Here is a 20,438-nt window from a genome sequence, read left to right on the forward strand (position 1 = left end):
TGTCACTGTTACAAAGAACAATGAAAATCCGTTTGGTACTCTCTGGCAACATTAAACAAAAATAGACCATATAACACAACCAATAAATATATATAACATAAGAGCAAATCCTAATATATATATATATATAAATATATACATAAACTCATAAGAGCAGTGTACAGTAAAAAAAGACAGAGTGAGGAGTTCGGCCATCAGGAGAGACTCAAAGTGGAGCTGCTCCTCCTCCACATTGAGAGGAGCCAGGACACGCTCCGTGTTCCGTGTGCCCCGCCCTGTGCTGCCCCGCTGTGCAGCGCTCTGACGCACCGCACTGCTCGGCATCGTTTGGCATCGTTCCCAAAATGGGAAGATCATGTTGCATGAAAGGCTGCCATAATAGTTCGTATCGATGGAATGGGAGAAGGACAGATGGCAATCTACGTTTTTTCCAGTTTCCCACGTCTGAAAGAAATTACGAAGAGCAGACTGAGGAAATGAGGAAGAGGCGTTGGATGGTGTGGGTCGCAGCAGTGAGACAAAAGAGCACGGCTTTCGACTCCATATCTGACTACATGCTTGCTTGCTCTCGCCATTTTCATAAAGTCAAGTAAGCGAGTTTATTTTTTTTAAGCGATGCTACTGAAAATGCTGTTTCTTTCTGAATGAAGGTGAAGCTAGTTCGCAGCTCACACAGCTGCGAGCCAGCTTCACTTGTAGACTCCAGTCAGAGGAGGAGGGCAGTAGAAATGAGATAATCACTTTATGCTAAATCTTTTTATTTTATTTCTTCATCTTAAATTCAAACAATACAGAGGGAGTGACTTAAAAGATCCAGTCAGACCTGCTGTCCAGAGGAGGACACATCATGTCCGTTCTGTCCTCACAGACATTTAGAGACAAACACAAGCTCCCTGGTACACTGCAACAAACATCAGCACATCAGATCTGATCTCCTTTTGAAAACAAACATACAGTCATTGATTTGTTTGCTATAATTGATCTAACTAAATTTACAACACATCCTGGAGGAGAACAGAGTCAGCAGCTGCGGAAAGTGTCACCGCAAGCACCAGAAATGGGAGTCCACCGAGGTGCAGAGATTGTAGAGCTGCAGACTGAGGAGTGGACGTTGAGCCTGGACAAAATCAACAGAGTGAGGACGTGACACCTGATGCTGAGGAAGAAAGCAGTCAGGTGGTCACTGAAGATGACATACACACACACACCAGTCAGGACGCCACACAGACTGAATGTGAGCTCTGTGAGTTGTTGTTGTTGTGTGATGTGTGCGGAGGTCAAACTCCCAGCATTTACAAAAAGCCGCTGTCAGTTAGCAGCCAGAGATGTAGAGGAAACTAGGAAAATAGGTCATTTGAGGATTCATATTGAAACTTGAAAGGGTCATTGGAAATATCTGTCAGGAATATAGAATCTTGTCAGGGACCATACCCACACACATGATTCTTCCATGTGAAAATGAAGAAGTCACACTGCTGGATAAGATTGTAACTGTGTGCTGTGCCCTGACAAAGCATTGCCCATCAGTAGTGTAGTGACATGGACAGTGAGCAAAGGCCGTATGTCTGTAGTTAGATCACTTAAAAGCCCTGAACTTTTTTTTTTATATATATATTACATACATTTTATATATATATTTTTTTATATTTGTGGAAGCACATGTTTTTGTATCTGACCGACAATAATAGGCTTTTGATTGACACTTTTAGAGTCTTTTTGAGTTATTGCCTTTTGTTAGCACATAAGTAACTACTGTTGGTTTTGATAATTAACTGTGCTTCTCATTAGTAATTACATCTTGATAATTTATTGAGGACAAATAGTGTGTATGGGAAAAAGTACTGAAATGACAAGCGAGACATTTTCTTTTTTCTGGAAAGCAATGTTTTTCACACACTCAACAGCAGCAACACAAGGATACATAAAAACACAACAGTAAGAACTATATGCATGGCAATTCACATCAATGAATCATGTCATCGTCACATAATGTGTTGTGGTAAATGTGTCCGACATTTGTGAAACAACATTAGCGGGAGGAACAACGACTGCAGATCCAACAGTCCCCGTGCACTGGTGCATGCTGCAGACCAATGCAGCTCACATGGAACAGACGACACGAACAGGAACAGATCCTGCACCCAGGTATTCCTGAAATGTCCGTGCACTTCCAGAGATTTATAACTTTGGAAATGCTCACATTTGTAGGTGCTGACACTTGTAAACCAGGTAGTTTGTGATGTTCAGTGCCGAATTCAGAGGCAGCAATGCGGCGCTGGAGCTCCCATCTCTAGTTTTGAGGTCATATGGATCGATGTTTTTAATTGTGGACAATTTAGCCACGTACCGGTCCCTGGCCTACTTTTGAGGTTGTCTCTGTACCGTGTCCTCTCGTTGCTCTTATTCTTCTCCATATGGGGAAATGGCCCAAAAAAAAAAAGGTAATAAAATCACTGTGGTGCGGCTCACTGCTCTGTTGTTTAACAATACCAGGCTAGGAAAATGGCGCATGGGGGTGGGGCATGTCGCCGGTTTGATCACGTGTCTGCAAAGGACCGATTCATCCCCAATGGCTTCAGTTAGGATGAACAATACTCGCTCTCAATATTTTCTGTCACATTGCTCCACTCATCAGCTCTGCCCTCTAAGCCCTCTTCTGTTTGCGATCGAGCCATTCATATAACTGTATACTTTTTGAGAACGCATATGTTAGGAGACCATTTGAAAAATAAAACAGAAAAGCTCACAAAGTGATATGCCGCTGTGCTGCGACGTCCTCCATCACCATAGAAACGGAGATAGAGATCAATCTGCATGATTACAATAATATCGTTCATAGCTGTTGTTTAATTGTGGTAAGGCTTATGTGCGTTTAGTCTGACTACATGATCGTCGTTACTTTCAGCTTGTTACAACCGGCTCTTTTAATGAGCTCTCAGCAGCTCCACACTGCTGAGACTGTTTCATCATGTGACCAAGATGTCAGGTATAAAAACACAACAAAGCATTTCCATGAAAGATCATGTCTTTTTGTGAGAATAAAATGTCTTTTGGAAAAACATACAAGGTAATTCTGATCCATGAACATGGTCAAGGAAAAGGAAAATCCATTTTGACGAACGCAATGAAAATCCGTCGCAGATCAAATCAAAAAGATTAAAATTCATTCTTCTGAGCAACGGATTCAAGGATGCAGTTCAGTCGTCTCTGAAGGGAGTTTTGTGGATTCAGGGTTGAAATATTGAAATGTATCCTGCAGGCCAAAGTTCAGTCTGACAGGAAGTCCTCCTCCTCTTTTATTGGGGAAGTCAAACTTCCTCCTGGACGTGCCGAAGCTTCACTTCCTCCAGTTTGTTCTAAGATTGAATGAAACTGCTTTGAAATGTTTCACATCCGTCTCTGAACACTGTAACCAAGACAACAGATGGTGAACCATGGAACAGACAGGTTTCACTGCAAAAGAGAAAAGGAGAAAACTTTGTACTTCAGACTTCAAACTTTAAATCATGAACAGTAGTGTCCATCATTTATTTATCACATTTTCTTTAAAAGCCCAGTGAAATAATTGTTGTGCATAGTAGAATGGTTCCAGTTTCAAGTGAAACATCTGAGAAACAACAAAATGTCTTCTTTAATGCAAGTGAACATAATAAAAATAGAGGTTTCATTTATGATAACCTTGTAGTGTGACACTGACTGATTAAAGTGATACAAGTCCCTGTTGGAGTCAGTCAGAGCATTTCCATAGAGAGCCACTTTGCATCAGCAGCACCATGCTCCAGTGCTCTGGGAGAGTTTATAGTCCTGACAGTTGAAGACTGGATGACTGACAGCTGTCCTTCAGGACAACAGAAGACAGAGAAATCCTCCTCATCACAAACATGAGTGTGATCTGCGTCCTCATCTGGACTCTCCTCTGCTGCTGCTTCACAGGTAAAGTCCAGAGAATCCAACTCCTCTCCTCTATGAACATCCGTCCCTCTGAAATGAAGCCCACAAAACCATGAGGCTGCTTTCTCTTTCTGTCTGTGTCTCCTCAGAGTCTAGAGGCCAGGTCACAGTGACTCAGTCTGCAGCAGTCAGCTCTGCTGTGGGACAAACCGTCACCATCACATGTAGGACCAGTCAGAATGTCTATGCTTCTGGCAGTACACACTATTTAGCCTGGTACCAACAGAAAGATGGACAACCTCCTAAAAGGCTCATTCACTCCACCAACATTCGAGATACAGTGACTCCAGGTCATTTTACAGGCAGTGGATCAAACTCTGACTTCACTCTGACCATTAGTGAAGTTCAAGCTGAAGATGCTGCAGTTTATTACTGTCAGAGTCTTCACAGTGGGCCTGTGTTCACACAGTGAAAAACCGTTGTACAAAAACCTCCCTCAGTCAGACTGAACAGAAACTGAACTGACTGCTGCTCACTGATGCACTTCACTGAACACACACACACACACACACACACACACACACACACACACACACACACACACACACACACACACACACACACACACACAACCTTAGTTCTTAGTTTTCCAATATTTCTCTCCGAACAATTGAAGTATTTTATGTTGCCTCTAATCATCTTCTCATCACTTCATTCTCATATTAAAAAAGTGTAAATTACCCCAAAACACACTAATCTCATTCAGTTTAGACGTTTTTGTCAACAGATTTATTTAATATTCACAGAGGCTGGTCAACTATAACCAGGGTTGGGGAGTAACAGATTACATTTAACGGCGTTATGTAATCAGGATACAAATAAATTGTTAATGTAATCCGTTAAAGTACACACAAAAAATATGTAATCTCGTTACAGGTACTTCTGATAAAAACACGGATTACTGAGCGGGATTCATTTTGAAAATCAGACGGAATATACCAGAATTACAACAGACATCCGCGCCGAATACAAACATTGTGACACTTTACGGCACTTTACGGCACAAACCGTCACACCGTAGATCTATAAACAATAGACACTGTACATATATAAATGATAGACGCCGCATTGACCGCTGTCTTGGAGCAGCCTCCCGCTCTACTGATATGTTTAACCGTGAATGAAACAACCCGCATTGCCATGAATTTTACCACCTGCTGCTGGAGTCACGGCTGCTCCAGAGAGAAACTCATTCTTTAATTGTTAGAAATCATTTTGTTTTTAAGTCAGATGAGGCCCAGAACTTCTATGTACAATGTAAATTCTGCCTCCAGCTGTGAAAATGCTCTCAACATCCAGGGACTCATCAAACCTGAAGACACATCTACAGGTATGAAACACACCTGAACTCACAGTGAAGCTAAAGTGTTATTAGCCTGCTAACCTGTCAGTAACCTGCTGCTGAGAACCACAGCCTCACCAGGCTGAACTCAGAAGAATCTGATGGAAACAATAATGTCTTCAGCCTGTACGGAGGATTTATTGGAGACTGCATGTTTCCTTCTGCCACTGAGGAATAAATGAACTCCAAACTCTTGAAAAAAATACTGTGCATGGCCTACCTGAACACACAATGCTGCTCCTCACTACAGCAGTACAGCTACACAGCAGACTGAGTATATAATATAAATGTGTGTTAACACTGTCAATGTGGCTCGTGGTGCTGCTGGACTGTAGAACTACTAGAGGAACACAGTCTGAACTGATGGAGCTGATCCTGAGTCAGAAAGAAAGAAAGTCAGATTCTCAGTAGGTTTAGAGGTGTTGGGGTTTACGATTGGTAATTGGGAATAAATTACTAAAGTATTGATTACTGGAAGTAATGGATTACTTGAAGTAAAGTGATATGTTGCTGTGCCGCAGCACATCCTCCATCACCATGGAAACAGAGACAGAGATCAATCTGCATGATTGAAATAATATTGTTCATAGCTGTTGTTTAATTGTGATAAGACATATGTGCATTTAGCCTGACTACATGCTCGTCGTTACTTTCAGCTTGTTACAACTGGCTCTTTTAATGAGCTCTCAGCAGCTCCACACTGCAGAGACTGTTTCATCATGTGACCATCTGCTCACTGATACACTTCACTGAACACACACACACACACACACTTCAAGATTATTCCACATCAACTGACTGAACTTGTGAATATATTTAAAATCGATCAGATGTTTCTCCACCAGAGGTCACCATCGTCACAATTCATATTATAAAATATAATATTCTTTAAACTTTTAGAAACTGTCAGGGATGGAGAGGAGATGAATTACTGTAACTGTTGAGTTAAGAAAAACCTGTTTGATTTTCATTTTCCATTAATAATTTTCGATATCAACATATGCAGATATTTTTTTCTTACCAATGTCATTTCTCGTCAGATTCTCATTATCAACAGATTTATTTAATATTTACAGAGGCTGTTCAAGTTTCAGGTCATTATCAAATCAACAACATCACTGATTGAAATCAGATGGTTGTAGTGGTGTAACACACATGATGAATGCTTCCCATGTTTTCAAAAACACTTTATTGGAGTCTGACTGTTCCTCTCTCGGTGTAATGAATGACGACAACACAACTTTCCCTCAAGTCAACTGCTCAGGATTGATTAAACTTCCTAAGTTGTGAACTCTTGCCATATAAACTAATAAACAGCAAGAAGCAGTGGTGGGCCGTCAGGGCCTGCAAGGCCTTCTCTGCTGGCCTAAAAAGTATCTGAATTACAGACTGATATAAATTATATTTTGTCCATAAATAATTAATAAATGATTCCGAACGGTATGTTCGAGTTCCTTTCATAGTTTTCCCGTGGTTGTGCTGCTTCCAGACATGTTTTTTTCATATTGAATCATTTAACCCAGCGGTTTTCAAAGTGTGAGGCGCGCCTCCCCTGGGGGGCGCCAGAGGGTTTCAGGGGAGGTGCGGAGTGACAGAGAAGAAGAAAAAAAGCAAACGGTGTGGACTTCCGCAGCAGCCGCGCCCCCCCGCTTGGGATGGGAGTTGAGAACCGGTTCTTTTGTAGAACCGGTTCGTCATGTCTCGATTCCAAGGAATTATTTGGCTGTCTCCTTAACGGTTCTGCTGTGTGCGTGAGACTCACCGTGCGTTCCGCGCATGGACTCACAGCGCGGCTGCGGTCCGCTCGGGCACGGCCACAGAGCCGCAGACCGGAAACTTTCAGCAAGGACCCTATATTTCCTCACTCCGGAGCCCTGCTGCTTCAGTCTGAACAGAAACAAGTCGGTGCCAGATGTAAAGTAGATACGTGTTCCTAAATCAGTGATTTCAAAATAAAATATGTGTCGTGTTTTTGCCTTCACATTGTTTTTTGTAATTCTTCTGGTAGAATATATGACAAACAATGCGATCTAATCATTATATGCATTAGAACAGGGGTTACTTACTCATACAGGTACAGGTTTACTTGTGGGAAATTCAAACGACCAGAAATTGCAAAAATCAAAGCTCCATGACTGGAGCGGCTGTGTTGCCAGATTGGACGGGTTTCTGCACAATCAAGCTTCTCTTGAACCCGAGGTGGGTTGATGGAATGGCTTTATGTTTGTGATGTGTGTTTTTTTAAATGCAAATCCGGTTTTTACGGTTTTAACATGCGTTTTCTTCAGAGATGGAGGTTTGGAATGCTTTCTATTGTTGGATGGAATTAACATTATATTTGGGGCAGATCTGGCAACCTCCATCAGCTAACAGCAGACACACTGAGACTGTGTGAGTGACAGAGCTGCAGAGCTGGACCAGACAGGCACAGGCATGTAGTTTGTTTTGAGCTTTCCAGCCTGGCGTCAGGAAGAAGCTCCAGAGTTTGGCTGTATTTCACACCAAAAGATGAAACTGGGGCGACTGCAGCTTGCAAAGTTTTCATGACATGGGTATTTTTTTCTTCTGTTCAGGATGAAAATATTAAAGAGTTAATGCAAACACCCCAATTGTATTGTTTCATATCTCACTCAATGACAATCGCTAAGAGAATTGATAAGGAATTGTACTGATAAGCAGTATTGATCTGTTTACCCATCCAAATTATCTGTATCCGTATCTGTACTCGTAGGGGGCGTGGTCTAAACCGGAAGTGGGCGTGGTTTAACTGGAAACAGGCTGGGGCAGAAATTAGTAAACTATTTTAAGTCTGAAATTGATATGGATTGCTCAGAAGTCGCCATATTGATTCTTCATTTGAAAAATATTTACAGAACAGTGTCAATGATACAATATACAGATTTTTTTTTTTTTATTTTAGTCCGAACATGAATATTTTTAAAGTTATATAAATGATTATTTATTCACACAAAAGCCTCAGAAATAAAATTTTAATATTTTTGGTCACAATAGTAAAGGAACTATTTACAGAACAAGTATTTTTTATTGAGTCACAACATGAATATTTTAATTGTATGAATGCCTCCCCCCACGGTCCCCACCGGAATCTCCCCGGTGTTCAGGGAAACCTCTCATTCGCCCCTGCTGAGCTTCCTGGTCATGTCCGCGGCTGCAGTGCCACCAACATGACCAGGACGTGGACCTCGGCCCAGTTATCATCTCTCTCCCACAGATCACAGCCTCCCAGTGGAGCGCAAGCCCAAATTATTATGAAAAAGAAGAGAGAAAAGGAAAAAAAAAAAAAAACGCGAGGGAAAACGAAACTTAAAGGTGGAATACAACATTTTCTCGAAAAGACGAAGCCCCACGTCTGTTACTCACTTTTTGAACAACGCGCATGCGCCAGACCATCCGCCCGGCTCTCCTGCTTCTCCCAGAAAACGCGGAAGTGTACGAGCGCGATCTCCTCTTCTCCGGTGTGCACGGCTCTGTACAGTTTCTGCGATCCGCCTCGCTCATAAATAAAGCTTTTTTTTCCGAAACAGCTACAGTTTCATTATGTCAGACTCGCCATCGGTAAGTACGAGCGCAGAAGCTCACCGGCTACATAAACACTCTGAATGCGCATGCGCAAAAGGGAGAAGCTGATTGGGCGCAAGCACGGAGAACCGCCTTACGAAAGCAGCTCGTCAGAATGATTGACAAACAGACCCACCAATTATTTAGGTGATCCACCCGGAAATCAGAATGTTGTATTACACCTTTAAAAACCCCCGAAAAAAAACCCCCGAGCATGCAGTACAGTTGCGTGACGTTTCAACTTTAAAAGGTTTTCCTCAGGCACAATGCAAGCTACAAAGAAATAAAATACCGCATTTTTAATTTATCAGCACCGATTGGCTTCTCTCACAAGGATCCTGTCATCTCGGTGGAGCACGGAGCAGAATGAAGGACCCAATGACGTATAGAATTACTAGACCGCTCACTGCTCGGCGGACAGCAGCGGCGCCATGGCAAATCGGCGCTGACTTCCGGTCGTGGCAAGAAGCTGAGGGGCGCTATGTAATCCAGTGTAAATACACAGACTTCAAGGCCTGCTTGTCATCACTGATGGGACAATATGTGTTATATTGTGGCTTTTACTGTTAGCAGACAGTAAAATCTCTGTCCTAGGCACGCTGTCATGGCAATCACAGCGTTGTTTAACCCTCACAGACAAGAAAAAACAAAGCCTGTTTCTATGGCAATCACACTCATATGATAACAAACACTGAGCCTCTATTTAGAAATACAGCTGTATTTCATACTTAGTATTTCATTTAAATACGACATTGAAACCAAGCGTAACGCAGCCACCGAGTTTCCACAGTCAGTAAATTAAAAAAAAAAACATTCGAGGAACAAATATAACGATTAAATTAAAGCTTAGTTGATTTTTTTAACCCATTTTGCAATTATCATTTTCGCTCTGTTAATAACTTAGTGACATGCATAATATAGAAAATATTGAAACAATTATGTAAATATTTAAAATAAAGTAACAATAACAAGTTGTGCATCTCAGTTTAAGTTACATATGGAATCAGATTACATGTTTAGACTATTTACCGAATAATGAATCGAAAATATCTTGACATGATAAACACAGAGCCTCTTCACACGTTCTGCCTACATGAGGCTACAACAAACAGAGACCACCACACAGTAATGACTGCTGAATGCTGATGCAGTGACTGTGCCAATAACAAATGTTTCATTCTTTCTGTAGCATTAGTGTTTCACTACATGGGGCTCTAAAAAAAATATTTGAACCAATGCCAAATAAGAAAGTTAGTGTGTTAAACAATTTTTCTCCAATTCAAATTATTCAGTTGGACTTTCACAGCTGCCCAGACCCACATACCTTGGAATGGTTGCTTTTTTCCTCCCACAAAAATGGCCATAAAAAGTTTCTGGAGGAGCAATTCTTGCAGTCAGAACACACACATTATTTATGTAACACATTAACATACACAGAGGCTTTCCAGAGTAAAATGTAAAAAATAAAGTCAGAAGAGTAATAACAAATAAAGTCAATTTAATCAGAAGAGGTTTGTTGAATACAATGGACACTCATTTCTCGAATAATTAAAACTGACTGAGTGAAACAGCCAAAGGAAGACAAGAAATGGAAAAAATGAAAGCATGAAACAGTAATTGCAATAAAAAATAGAAAAGTTTATTTACAGGACATGACAGAAGTGCACACTGACATATTGAATTGAATTGAAAGTCCTTTATTTGTCCCGCATGGGGAAATTGCAGGGTTGCAGCAGCAAAAACAACGCGGAAAGAAAAATAGAAAAATGCAAAGCCAACTATATAAGAAAAAGTTAAATGCAATTTGTAGGTAAAATTAGGATAGATATAATTAAATAAGTAACAGGAATATACTGACCGACACAACTAAGTATTAAATATAAATTACATGTAATGTAAATACAAATTAAGACATATATAATTAAAGGGGCTGTATCATGCAAAATTCACTTTTTGTATGTTTTAACCTTGTTATATGGCTATGTACTCACCAAAAACACCCCCAAAGCGTTATTTTCCTCCATGCCTGCATGTTTGAGCTTTCCTCCTTGTTGTGCTGCTCAGAGAGGCAGCCCCTCCCCTACCCGTGAAAACGCTCTGTTTCCCAGGTTCACGTCACACGGAGAAGATGGCTCCCCTGAGCCCCCCTCCTGCAGGCCCTCGGCAATCAGCGTTGCTGCTTTTTTCTAACTCTGATTACGGAGATAAACTTTAACCATCGTCTGAAAGCAACAGTCAAGCAGGAGCAAGAGTCTGAAGGGTCTGCGCTTGGTGAGTTTCTAACAGGAAAAGACGTTTTCGCGTGTCTTTCCGTGTAGAGAAGCTAGAGCTAAAGTGCTAAAGCTAACCCTTACAGACGCTAATGAAGCGCTGATTGGTTGAAGTACGCTGTCAGTCAAAGTCCACAGGGGGAGAGGCGGGATTTTCAGTGAAACGGAGCGTTTTCTCTTCCGGGTTTCAGAATTAGCCCCAGAAAATCTTTTATTTCACACAAAATGACTTTTCCTTTGTGCCAAAACTAAACTATTACCATGTTAATGCCATTTCTAGGGTTTGGGCTAGCTAAAAAAGCATGATACAGCCCCTTTAATTAATAGATATAAACTGACAGATATAAATTAAATATAATTTACATAAACATCTAAGACAGATATAATGAAATAAATAACAGATATAAAATAACAGATATGGTAAGTGCTACGCAGTAACGTATGTACTTTTCAGTGTCAGATATGATCATGCCGTGCTTTTCACCTTCTCAAACAGATTTCTAGTTCATTTACACATTTTCTGATGACAAAAATAGCCTTGTCCCCCGTCACCAGGTCAGGTGCTCTCCTGAGGAGAATCTGCTCAGCTGCAGAAAAATCCGGCCAGTGCTGGTCTAGGGTCTCCTGGCCTGCTGTTCTCAACGTATTTCAAGCATTGTGACTTGATTCCAACACAGAAGTTTACTGCACCTTGGTAAATCACGAAACACAAAGTCACATACCGTGCTGGCGTCCCACTCTGAATCCGCTTTTTGCCACTACCGGAAGTCAGCTGCGATTTGTCGTCTCTCAGGGGGCAGTGAGCGGTCTAGTAATTCTATAGGTCATTGGAAGGACCAATGAGGATCTCCCATCAGCACGAGTACGAATAATGACAACAATGCTCGGGCTGTACTCGGATTCAGAAAAAATGCATTATCCGTAACGAGTACTCGTTTAAAACGAGTATTCGGCTCATCCCTAATCTATATGACAGGGCAATTGAACTCTTTTTGAGGAAGGAAATGAGGATGGATTTTGTTTGCAAATAATCAAGATTTTGGTGAGTAAAATATTCCTCTTTTCCTAAATAATATTGCTGTTTTATTAAGTTGTTGATGTTTATTGTATGTGCACAGATGTAGTTGGAGACTTGTGCACTTCAGCAAAGGCATTTATTCTGCCTGCACAAGTATCTATCTGCTGTGCAACAACTCTTTATATGCATATCTGCATAATATTATTTTTATAGACATAAAATAGTTATTGAGAGGTGGACCGGTTCAGGCAGATCTGTTCTGAAGGCCTTAGTGTGAAATGCACGGTCCGCCACTGGCAAGAAGACACAACACAACACACAATTAAACCAATATGCAAAGGATGCAAGCATGTTAAAGGTAAAGGCTATTAGACCATCTCCAAGCAGTTTGATGCTCCAAGAAAGTTTGATGTTCCTGTGATTACAGTTGCATGTATTATTCAGAAATTCACAATTCATGGGACTGTAGCCAGCCTTAGTGGACATGGCTTCAGGAGGACAATTGATGACAAATCAAAGACACAGATGATATGAATGGTAACAAAAGAGCCCAGAAAAACTTCTAAAGAGATTAAAGGTGAATTTCAAGCTCAAGGAGCATCAGTGTCAGATCGCACCATCCGTTGTTGTTTGAACCAAAGTGGACTTCATGGGAAATGACCAAGGAGGACAGCATTGTTAAAAACAAATCATAAAAAAGCCAGACTGGAATTTTTCCAAACAATATGTTGACAAGCCACAAAGCTTCTGGAAGAATGTCCTATGGACAGATGAGACAAAAATGGAAGTTCTTGCCAAGGCACATCAGTTCTATTTTCACAGAAGGAAAAATGAAGCATATCAAGAAAAGTAAGTAAGTAAGTAAGTAAGTAAAATTTATTTATATAGCGCTTTTCACAGACATCGTTCACAAAGTGCTTCACAGTGTAAAAATCACAAAAAAAAAAAAAAACATTCCACAGTAAATAAGAACAAGGGGATAAGAAATCATGAAGACAGTATGTGTTTACTGCCGAGACAGCACTGACTGGGGGTCCAGAATGCCTTCTGAAACAAATATGTCTTTAAGAGTTTCTTGAAGGCATCCACCGAATCCAGGGAGCGCAGGTCCGGAGGAAGCTCATTGCAGAGGCTCGGGGCAGTGGATGTAAATGAGCGGTCACCCCTAGTTTTAAAACGAGTACAGGGAACTCTGACAAGGATCTGGTCAGAGGACCTCAGGCTTCGGGCCGAGCTGTAGGGTGTGATGAGGTTTCTGATATACGTGGGAGCCTGACCATGTAGAGCTCGGAAGGTCAGCACCAAGGTTTTAAACTGGATACGGAATGCAACAGGGAGCCAGTGGAGGGATTTTAATATGGGTGTAATGTGGGACCTCCTGTTGGTGCTGGTCAGCAGCCTCGCAGCTGAGTTTTGAACAAACTGGAGGCGGGCCAGCTCTTTCTTGTTAAGACAAGTGAATAAGCTGTTACAGTAGTCGAGCCTTGAGGACATAAAGGCGTGAGTGACCATTTCAAGCTCATTTTTAGACACCATGGGTCTGAGCTTAGCAATGTTGCACAGCTGGAAGAAATGGTTTCGAACCAGCTGCCTCGAGTGGTGGTCTAGTGACATGGCGCTGTCGAAGATCACCCCAGGGTTCCTCAGTTCAGTTTTGGTTGAGAGACTCAGATCACCAAAGTGCCGCTCAATAGCGGGGATGGCACTGTCTGGGGCAATAATGAGGGTCTCTGTTGTTTCTGAGTTTAGTTGGAGGCTGTTGTCTCTTAGCCACTACTTGATTAGTGATAAGCAGTTAAAGGTGCTGTAGGCAGGATTTTGCTAGTCAGTGCAAATTTTTCAGTGTTTTCTTTGGATTAAATGTTAGAGTATCCATTGATAATCCTTTAGGAGTGTAGAATAATTGCACTTCCGCGAGGGCGCAGCGTTTCCATCTGTCTCTGTTCTGAGCATGGCCGTGTGCGCTTTCATCTAATGGGGGTCGGGGGGGGGGGGGGGGGGGGGGGGGGGGGGCTGCGGCGGTAGAGACACAAGCTTGGAGTGTGGCACAGGCGCCCTCATCCAACGGGGATACCAGCGGCGCACCAACGGCGCACCAGACAACTTTACCGGAATTTTTTTTTTCATCGTGAGAAATACAATATGTGGCGTGACTGCGTGACAAAAGACAGGGTGCTGCAGCACCCCCCCAGCACCCCCACTTCCAGCGGTAATGGACAACTAATGGTTCTGAGATGAAAAGGAATCGCGACAGCTCCAGGTATCTTTGACCAATCAGAAGAGCCCATGAGGCTCGAACTGTGATTGGTCGAGGGGCGTTCGTCCCATGTTCTTGTGGGAGGGGCTTAACTTGCATAAGGGCGTGATGTCAGAGAAAACAGGACAGGATTGGCTGTGCTAGGTTTCAGATCGCCATCTTTGATGGGTCAAATCGCCATCTTGCTTAGGTAAACCTAAGCAAGATGGCGGAGAAGCAGAATCCTGCCTACAGCACCTTTAAGTGATAAGAACACTGGCCCCACTGTTAAACATGGAGGAGGCTCTGTTATGTTCTGGGGCTGTGTGATGCACTCAAAATATGTGATAACATTTATGCAATTAAATTATCATTTTATTTTGTTTATATCAAATCACTGCATCATCAGTACTTTCATTGTAATTAATTTGGGATTTATTGTGATCTGGATTCAGTGTATCTGAAAGATGAAGAGCGGAACCAATGTGCGAGGGTGCTGTTCCGACCAGGTTCCTCTTGGTGCGGCCCCTGCCCGCCTCCTCAGAGGAGTTTTGGGAAGAAATGCAGGCGGTTCGTGTCTTCACTTCTTTAAACACATTTTCCTGTTTTCCAGGTCAGTGTACTCTGAAAATCACACAGAATCAAAACAGAAACTTAAGTCTCTTGTAGCACAAGTCGGATGTGTTTGGAGCATGTTTTTTTTTTCCGAGTTAATTGATTGAAGGTATGAATGAATGAGTGGAGACGGCTCGGCTTTTTCATCCATCGCCAGTGTTATCATAAAGTCAGCTCATCTACCGTCTTCAGGTGGTCGTCCTCACCACGGGTCTCTGGAGGTCTCTAAACCGGCCTGGGCGCACCGCGCAATGGCTGCGGTGCGCGTGCGCATCCACGGCGCAGCTGGGTCTCTCCCGCGGCGGGTCCCCGCGGCCAGGCCAGCTTGGAGACCTCCGGAGACCCTCGGTGAGGAGAGACATCCAGGCGGAACGCGGCGGGTCTCCGCGCGCAGGGCGGCCAGGCCAGCCTGGAGACCTCCGGAGCAAGCTCCGGGCCGTTTACCCACCTCGGCCCCGACTCGGACCAACTCGGCCCCTGGAAGTCAGACGCCCGCGCGACGTGACAGCCAAGGCCCTGCCAAAGTGCCTCTCTGCTGGGGAGAAGAGCTCCGCGATGTTCCCATCCGAGCTAATTGTGGCTAAGTTAGCGAAAACTGTCAGCTGACCCACCTGAAGACGGTAGATGAGCTGACTTTATCGTAACACTGGCGATGGATTAAAAAAATATCGCCGAAATGAGCGATTTTGCAGAGATTATGGCCCGCGCTGAAGCTCCATTGCCGTGGTCCCCGCTAAATCGGTTCGATCTAAATAACTTCTGAAGGACCCTGAGCTGCACAATGTTTTTCTGAGTGAGTATATGAGCATGCACACACCTATAAATAAGGTCCAGGTGTCAAAAAACCGGAGTTGCCCTTTAATGTTAGATTTTTGTGGAACTGTAATTAACTGATCTGTTGAGTTTATTTGTGCTTCTTCTGTGCAGTGTGTTCAATGTGAAGAGAGTCAAAACCTCAAATACAGAATATGTGTGTGAATTAACTGTAAGATTGCACTACATTTAATACCATTTGCAGGTAGTTATGGAACTTGTGTGGATACTTGAAAATAATTGAACAAATCCTGTTTGATGTTTGTGATGGAACTGAAAAGTGATTGTGAAAAGATTCATATTGTTCTGGATGGACTAAACAACAAAAGGTCACTGAAACAGACAAATGTTACTATGATTTATGATTTAGGTTAGGGATTTCATGATTGTGTTTAATAAATGAGAGGAGTTTTGGGAAGAAACGCAGGCGGTTCGTGTCTTCACTTCTTTAAACACATTTTCCTGTTTTCCAGACGAGAGACAACGGACCACAATCTCTTTGTTACAGTGGTCACAATACTTTGGGACCTGTAACAAATTGTGGGGGCTCGTCCGGGATTGGTTCTCTCCACGACCATTGAGGGAGAGCTGATCCAGTGATACCAGAACCATGAGACCAGGGCGACGAGGCGTTACTACATCCAAGAGCCAGCTGGTGGGTGTCCAAGCCGCATTGCTGATCTGGAGAACAATGCACGCCAGTCTTCAGAGAACTACATTGCTGGTTAAACACACCACTTCACACTACATACCACATCATCAACAACATCACCACCACACACCATGTCTACAGAACGCAAGAACTTAGTGTGGGACATCAAAAAGAAGCTGTTCAGACTTTCAAATACAGATCTCTATGAGGTTGCAAAGAGCATCTCAGCCGACAGTGAGGAGGCAGCGAAGTTGAGTCCAAGCAACGAGGAGGGCTGCATGGACTATGTTACCTCCTATCTGCAGTCTGACTTTTTGTTAGATATTGAAGATGATAGTATGAGTCAGTTGTTGGTATTGAATTATTTCATATGTAATATTCATGTACATGCTAAACTTGATCCACCCATTGAGACTCTCGACCCTACACCTCAATCATCCCTGCATTCCAGCAATACACAATACGAACAGCCCCATTCTCACTCTAACACACATGCCAACACAACCACACAATCAGTGGAAAATTTGAAAAAAATGTATGAGGAACTAGGTGAGAGGCTTAGACAGTGTGAAGCAACAGCTGCCCCATCAGTCATTATGCCCAACCATTATATTGAATCAGAAGCCCACCCAATGCCACAACCAACCCAAGAGAGGATTGTTTCCCTTGAAAGATCTGTCCTACCTCCAAAGATGTGAATTCAAAATACATGGAGGCCAGATTGGGGATCAGAGCTCCAACATAAGCTACAACATACTCGGTAAGCAAATTGATGAAGGACTCAGAGAGGGCTTTGCAGAAGCAGAAGTGGTCCGGGGTGTGCTGAGAATTGTTAAAGCTATAGTGCGTAATTTCAGTCGCCCTCTAGCGGAATTCTGCGTTCTTACAACAATAAAGCCGGAGCTTCCACATGACGTACGCCCAGGTGTACCCCCCCCCCCCCCACCCTCTCCCCCCAAACCTGCCACGGTGATTTGCGTTTCCACAGCGCGAATCACGGATTTTATTCTGTGTTAATAAGGACAGCTGGTGAAAAAAAGATGGACTCTTCCGAAGAGGTAATTATTCTTTTCTTTTCTTTTTTTTTTTTTGCCACAGAAACGCAAATAGCTTATTACAAATGGGAGACAAGGTGCCTGCTAATGTGTAACTGACAGGTTAGTGGATGAAAAGACCCAGTGGTCGTCAAAGGAAATCATTGGTCTCCAGTAGCTGCTTCTTGATGAAAAACGCAGTGTTACACACACAAAGTACAGTGTTTCCTGCAGGAAAAGAGTGTGTGTCTGTGTGTGTGTGTGTGTGTGTGTGTGTGTGTGTGCCGGGGGGGGGGGGGGGGGGAGCTAACGCTGCTAACGCTGCCGGTGTTTGACCATCGGAGAGTTTTTTTTTTTTTTTTCCTCCTCTCTGTTGTTCCAGCGCTGCACAATTTAGCGTGGGTGGGGCGCCCGGACTGAATAGGTCTGGCAGAAACCCTGATAGCATGTCGCTTCCTCGGTCTGCCTGAGACTGTGAGCTGAGCCTGTTGCTATGAGACCCTCCACGCGTCCTCCCCCTCCCTTCTTGTTGTGACATAAAATGCGTAATTTCCTGCGCGCCAGCGCGGGAATGTCGCCCGTCGACACACAAAGCAACAATTATATATATTGAAAAATCTCGCGACATGTTAGAGGAGCTGATCGGCTTAATCTGCATTTTGTCATCTCCACAAGTAATGGCTTGGCTAAAACGGACGTTCATAGACGTTTAAAAGTTACGCACTATAGCTTTAAACCCGGCACCTTTAAAGACATGCTTATGAACAAGGAGGAAATGACTGTTTCTGAACTCAAAGGTTTCCTCAGGTCCCATCTTGGTGAAAAAGCAACGACTGAAATGTTCCAGGAGCTGATGTGTTCCAGACAAACTGAACAGGAGTCACCTCAGCAGTTTCTGTATCGGATGATCGGGCTCAAGCAAAAACTCCTTTTCCAGTCAAGGCAGGCCAACACAGGTATCTCATATGATCCAAAAACCATTCAAGAGGTTTTTCTCCACACAGTGTACCAAGGTCTAGTTGCAAAACATGGGGATCTTCGACAAAGATTAAGACCTCTCATCTCAAACAGTCAAGTCACCGATGAGGAAATTCTTCGCCAAGTGGTGGAAATTATAAGTGACGAAAATGAGCACCAGCGCCGACTTGGCCAACACTCCCGTCAGAAGACGACATGTGCCCAGAGTGCCAGGGTTGAGACGGCAGGTCGACAGAGTGAGAACAAGTCAGCTGACAAAGTACTGGACAGTAAGAATGATCAGATCATACAAAACCTCAGTGCACAGGTGGAGACACTGACACACATGGTGGCTGCTTTAATTGATCGACAAGCAGCAAGTTCCCCCAGCACCCATCCACAAACATCTCCAGTCCAAGCACCAACTTATCCCCAGCCACAACCAACCCCTCAACCTACTCCTAACAAATTCTCCCAACATCTGCCAAGTCAAGTCAAGTGAAGAGAAAGATAGCTCGCTGTCCAAATTGCACAGAACAGAACTTTCAAGAGTGCAACCACTGCTTTGCGTGTGGAGAAGTTGGACACCGAGCAGTGGGATGCTTGAAGCAGACAAAATTTCAGGGAAACGGGACCCAGTCTCTGCAGAGGGACAACCAGAGGCCGACAGAGTTTCAGTTCCAACCAGTAAGCCAGACCCCTGGGCTCCCATTTAAACAAGCTAAATGCAACAGACAGGCCCCAGTCCTTGCCTGTCAGGGCACTGTAAAACACAAAATTCCCCTGATTGGAAAGAAAAGTCAACTTAAATGTCAGGTTAGTGGTATCCAGTTATTTTTTTACTCGGGCTCACAAGTGAGTATTATTGATCGACAATGGGCTGACACTCATATTCCCAATTACACAGTGAGACCCTTAAAAGAACTCCTTGACACAGACTTGGATGTTTATGCTGTGAATGGACAGGTTATCCCCTATGATGGGTGGGTTGAACTAACTGTCAACCTTTCAGGAAACGATGATCCCAATCTCACCATACAAATCCTCTTTCTGGTCAGCCAAATGTCACTACCCCAGCCCTTAATAAGAGCAAATGTACTTGAAGCAATCTTCAACAGTTGAGAGCTCTGTGCAGATGCCGTTGCCACAGTTATCAGTCTCCTACGCAGAGCATTTGGGGTGGAAGAAGAGGAAGTTGTTGCTATGGTCAATTTCATTCAAGCCCCACACAAAACTGGCTGTGACCCGACCACTGTGCGAGTTGGCAAAGAAAATGTCATCATTCCAGCAGGAAAAGTAGCACATGTGTGCTGCAGGGTGCCCCCAAACTTTGATCCCACCGATCCACTCATCCTCTATGAACCTGCAGAAGACAACAATACATTAGTGCAGCTGAGTGTAGGAGAAGGTCTCCTGGAAATAACCAACACCCGGCCACCTTAAGTCAAGATACCCATCTCCAACTACTCCAAGCATGAGGTGATTCTACCAAAGAGAACTCCTCTGGGCACCATCCAACACATCGCCAAGGTTCTAGAAACAGATGCACCAGAGTCACAGGCTGCTCTTGCTGAAACAGAAGTCATGACTGTTGAGGTGAACAATATTACTTCTACCGGTGACACCCCTGCAAAGCAATGGTTGCAACCTGTTGACATCAGTCATCTGAGCCCTGAACAACAAGAGGTGCTCCTCGATGAGTCTGGAGCACTCTCTCATGACAGTGGTGACATTGGATGTATCCCCTCTCTACAAATGGAGATAAAGGTCAAGGATGACACCCCAGTGCAAAAATGCTATGCCTCCATCCCAAAGCCCCAATACAGAGAAGTAAAAGAGTACATCCAGGAGCTCTTGGTCAAAAAGTGGATTGCGAAGTCCAAATCCCCCGACGCTGCCCCTGTCATTTGCGTCAGAAAGAAGGATGACTCCCTACACCTCTGTATAGATTATCGGCTTCTTAACAACAAA

At 43.4% G+C, this 20,438-nt stretch overlaps 1 gene segment (V, D, J or C); it reads left to right on the plus strand.

Annotated features, from left to right (window-relative positions):
* Window positions 1–3,868: 3,868 nt before the first annotated feature.
* Window positions 3,869–20,438, plus strand: part of LOC115389295 (Ig kappa chain V-III region MOPC 63-like) — a 204,960-nt gene continuing 188,390 nt past the window's right edge. Inside the window, 2 exon segments of the V gene segment in view lie at window positions 3,869–3,933; window positions 4,041–4,350. Of these exon segments, the coding sequence occupies window positions 3,882–3,933; window positions 4,041–4,350 (362 nt within the window).

This window comes from Salarias fasciatus, chromosome 5 (assembly GCF_902148845.1).
Source record: "Salarias fasciatus chromosome 5, fSalaFa1.1, whole genome shotgun sequence".
Classification (NCBI taxonomy): Eukaryota; Metazoa; Chordata; class Actinopteri; order Blenniiformes; family Blenniidae; genus Salarias; species Salarias fasciatus.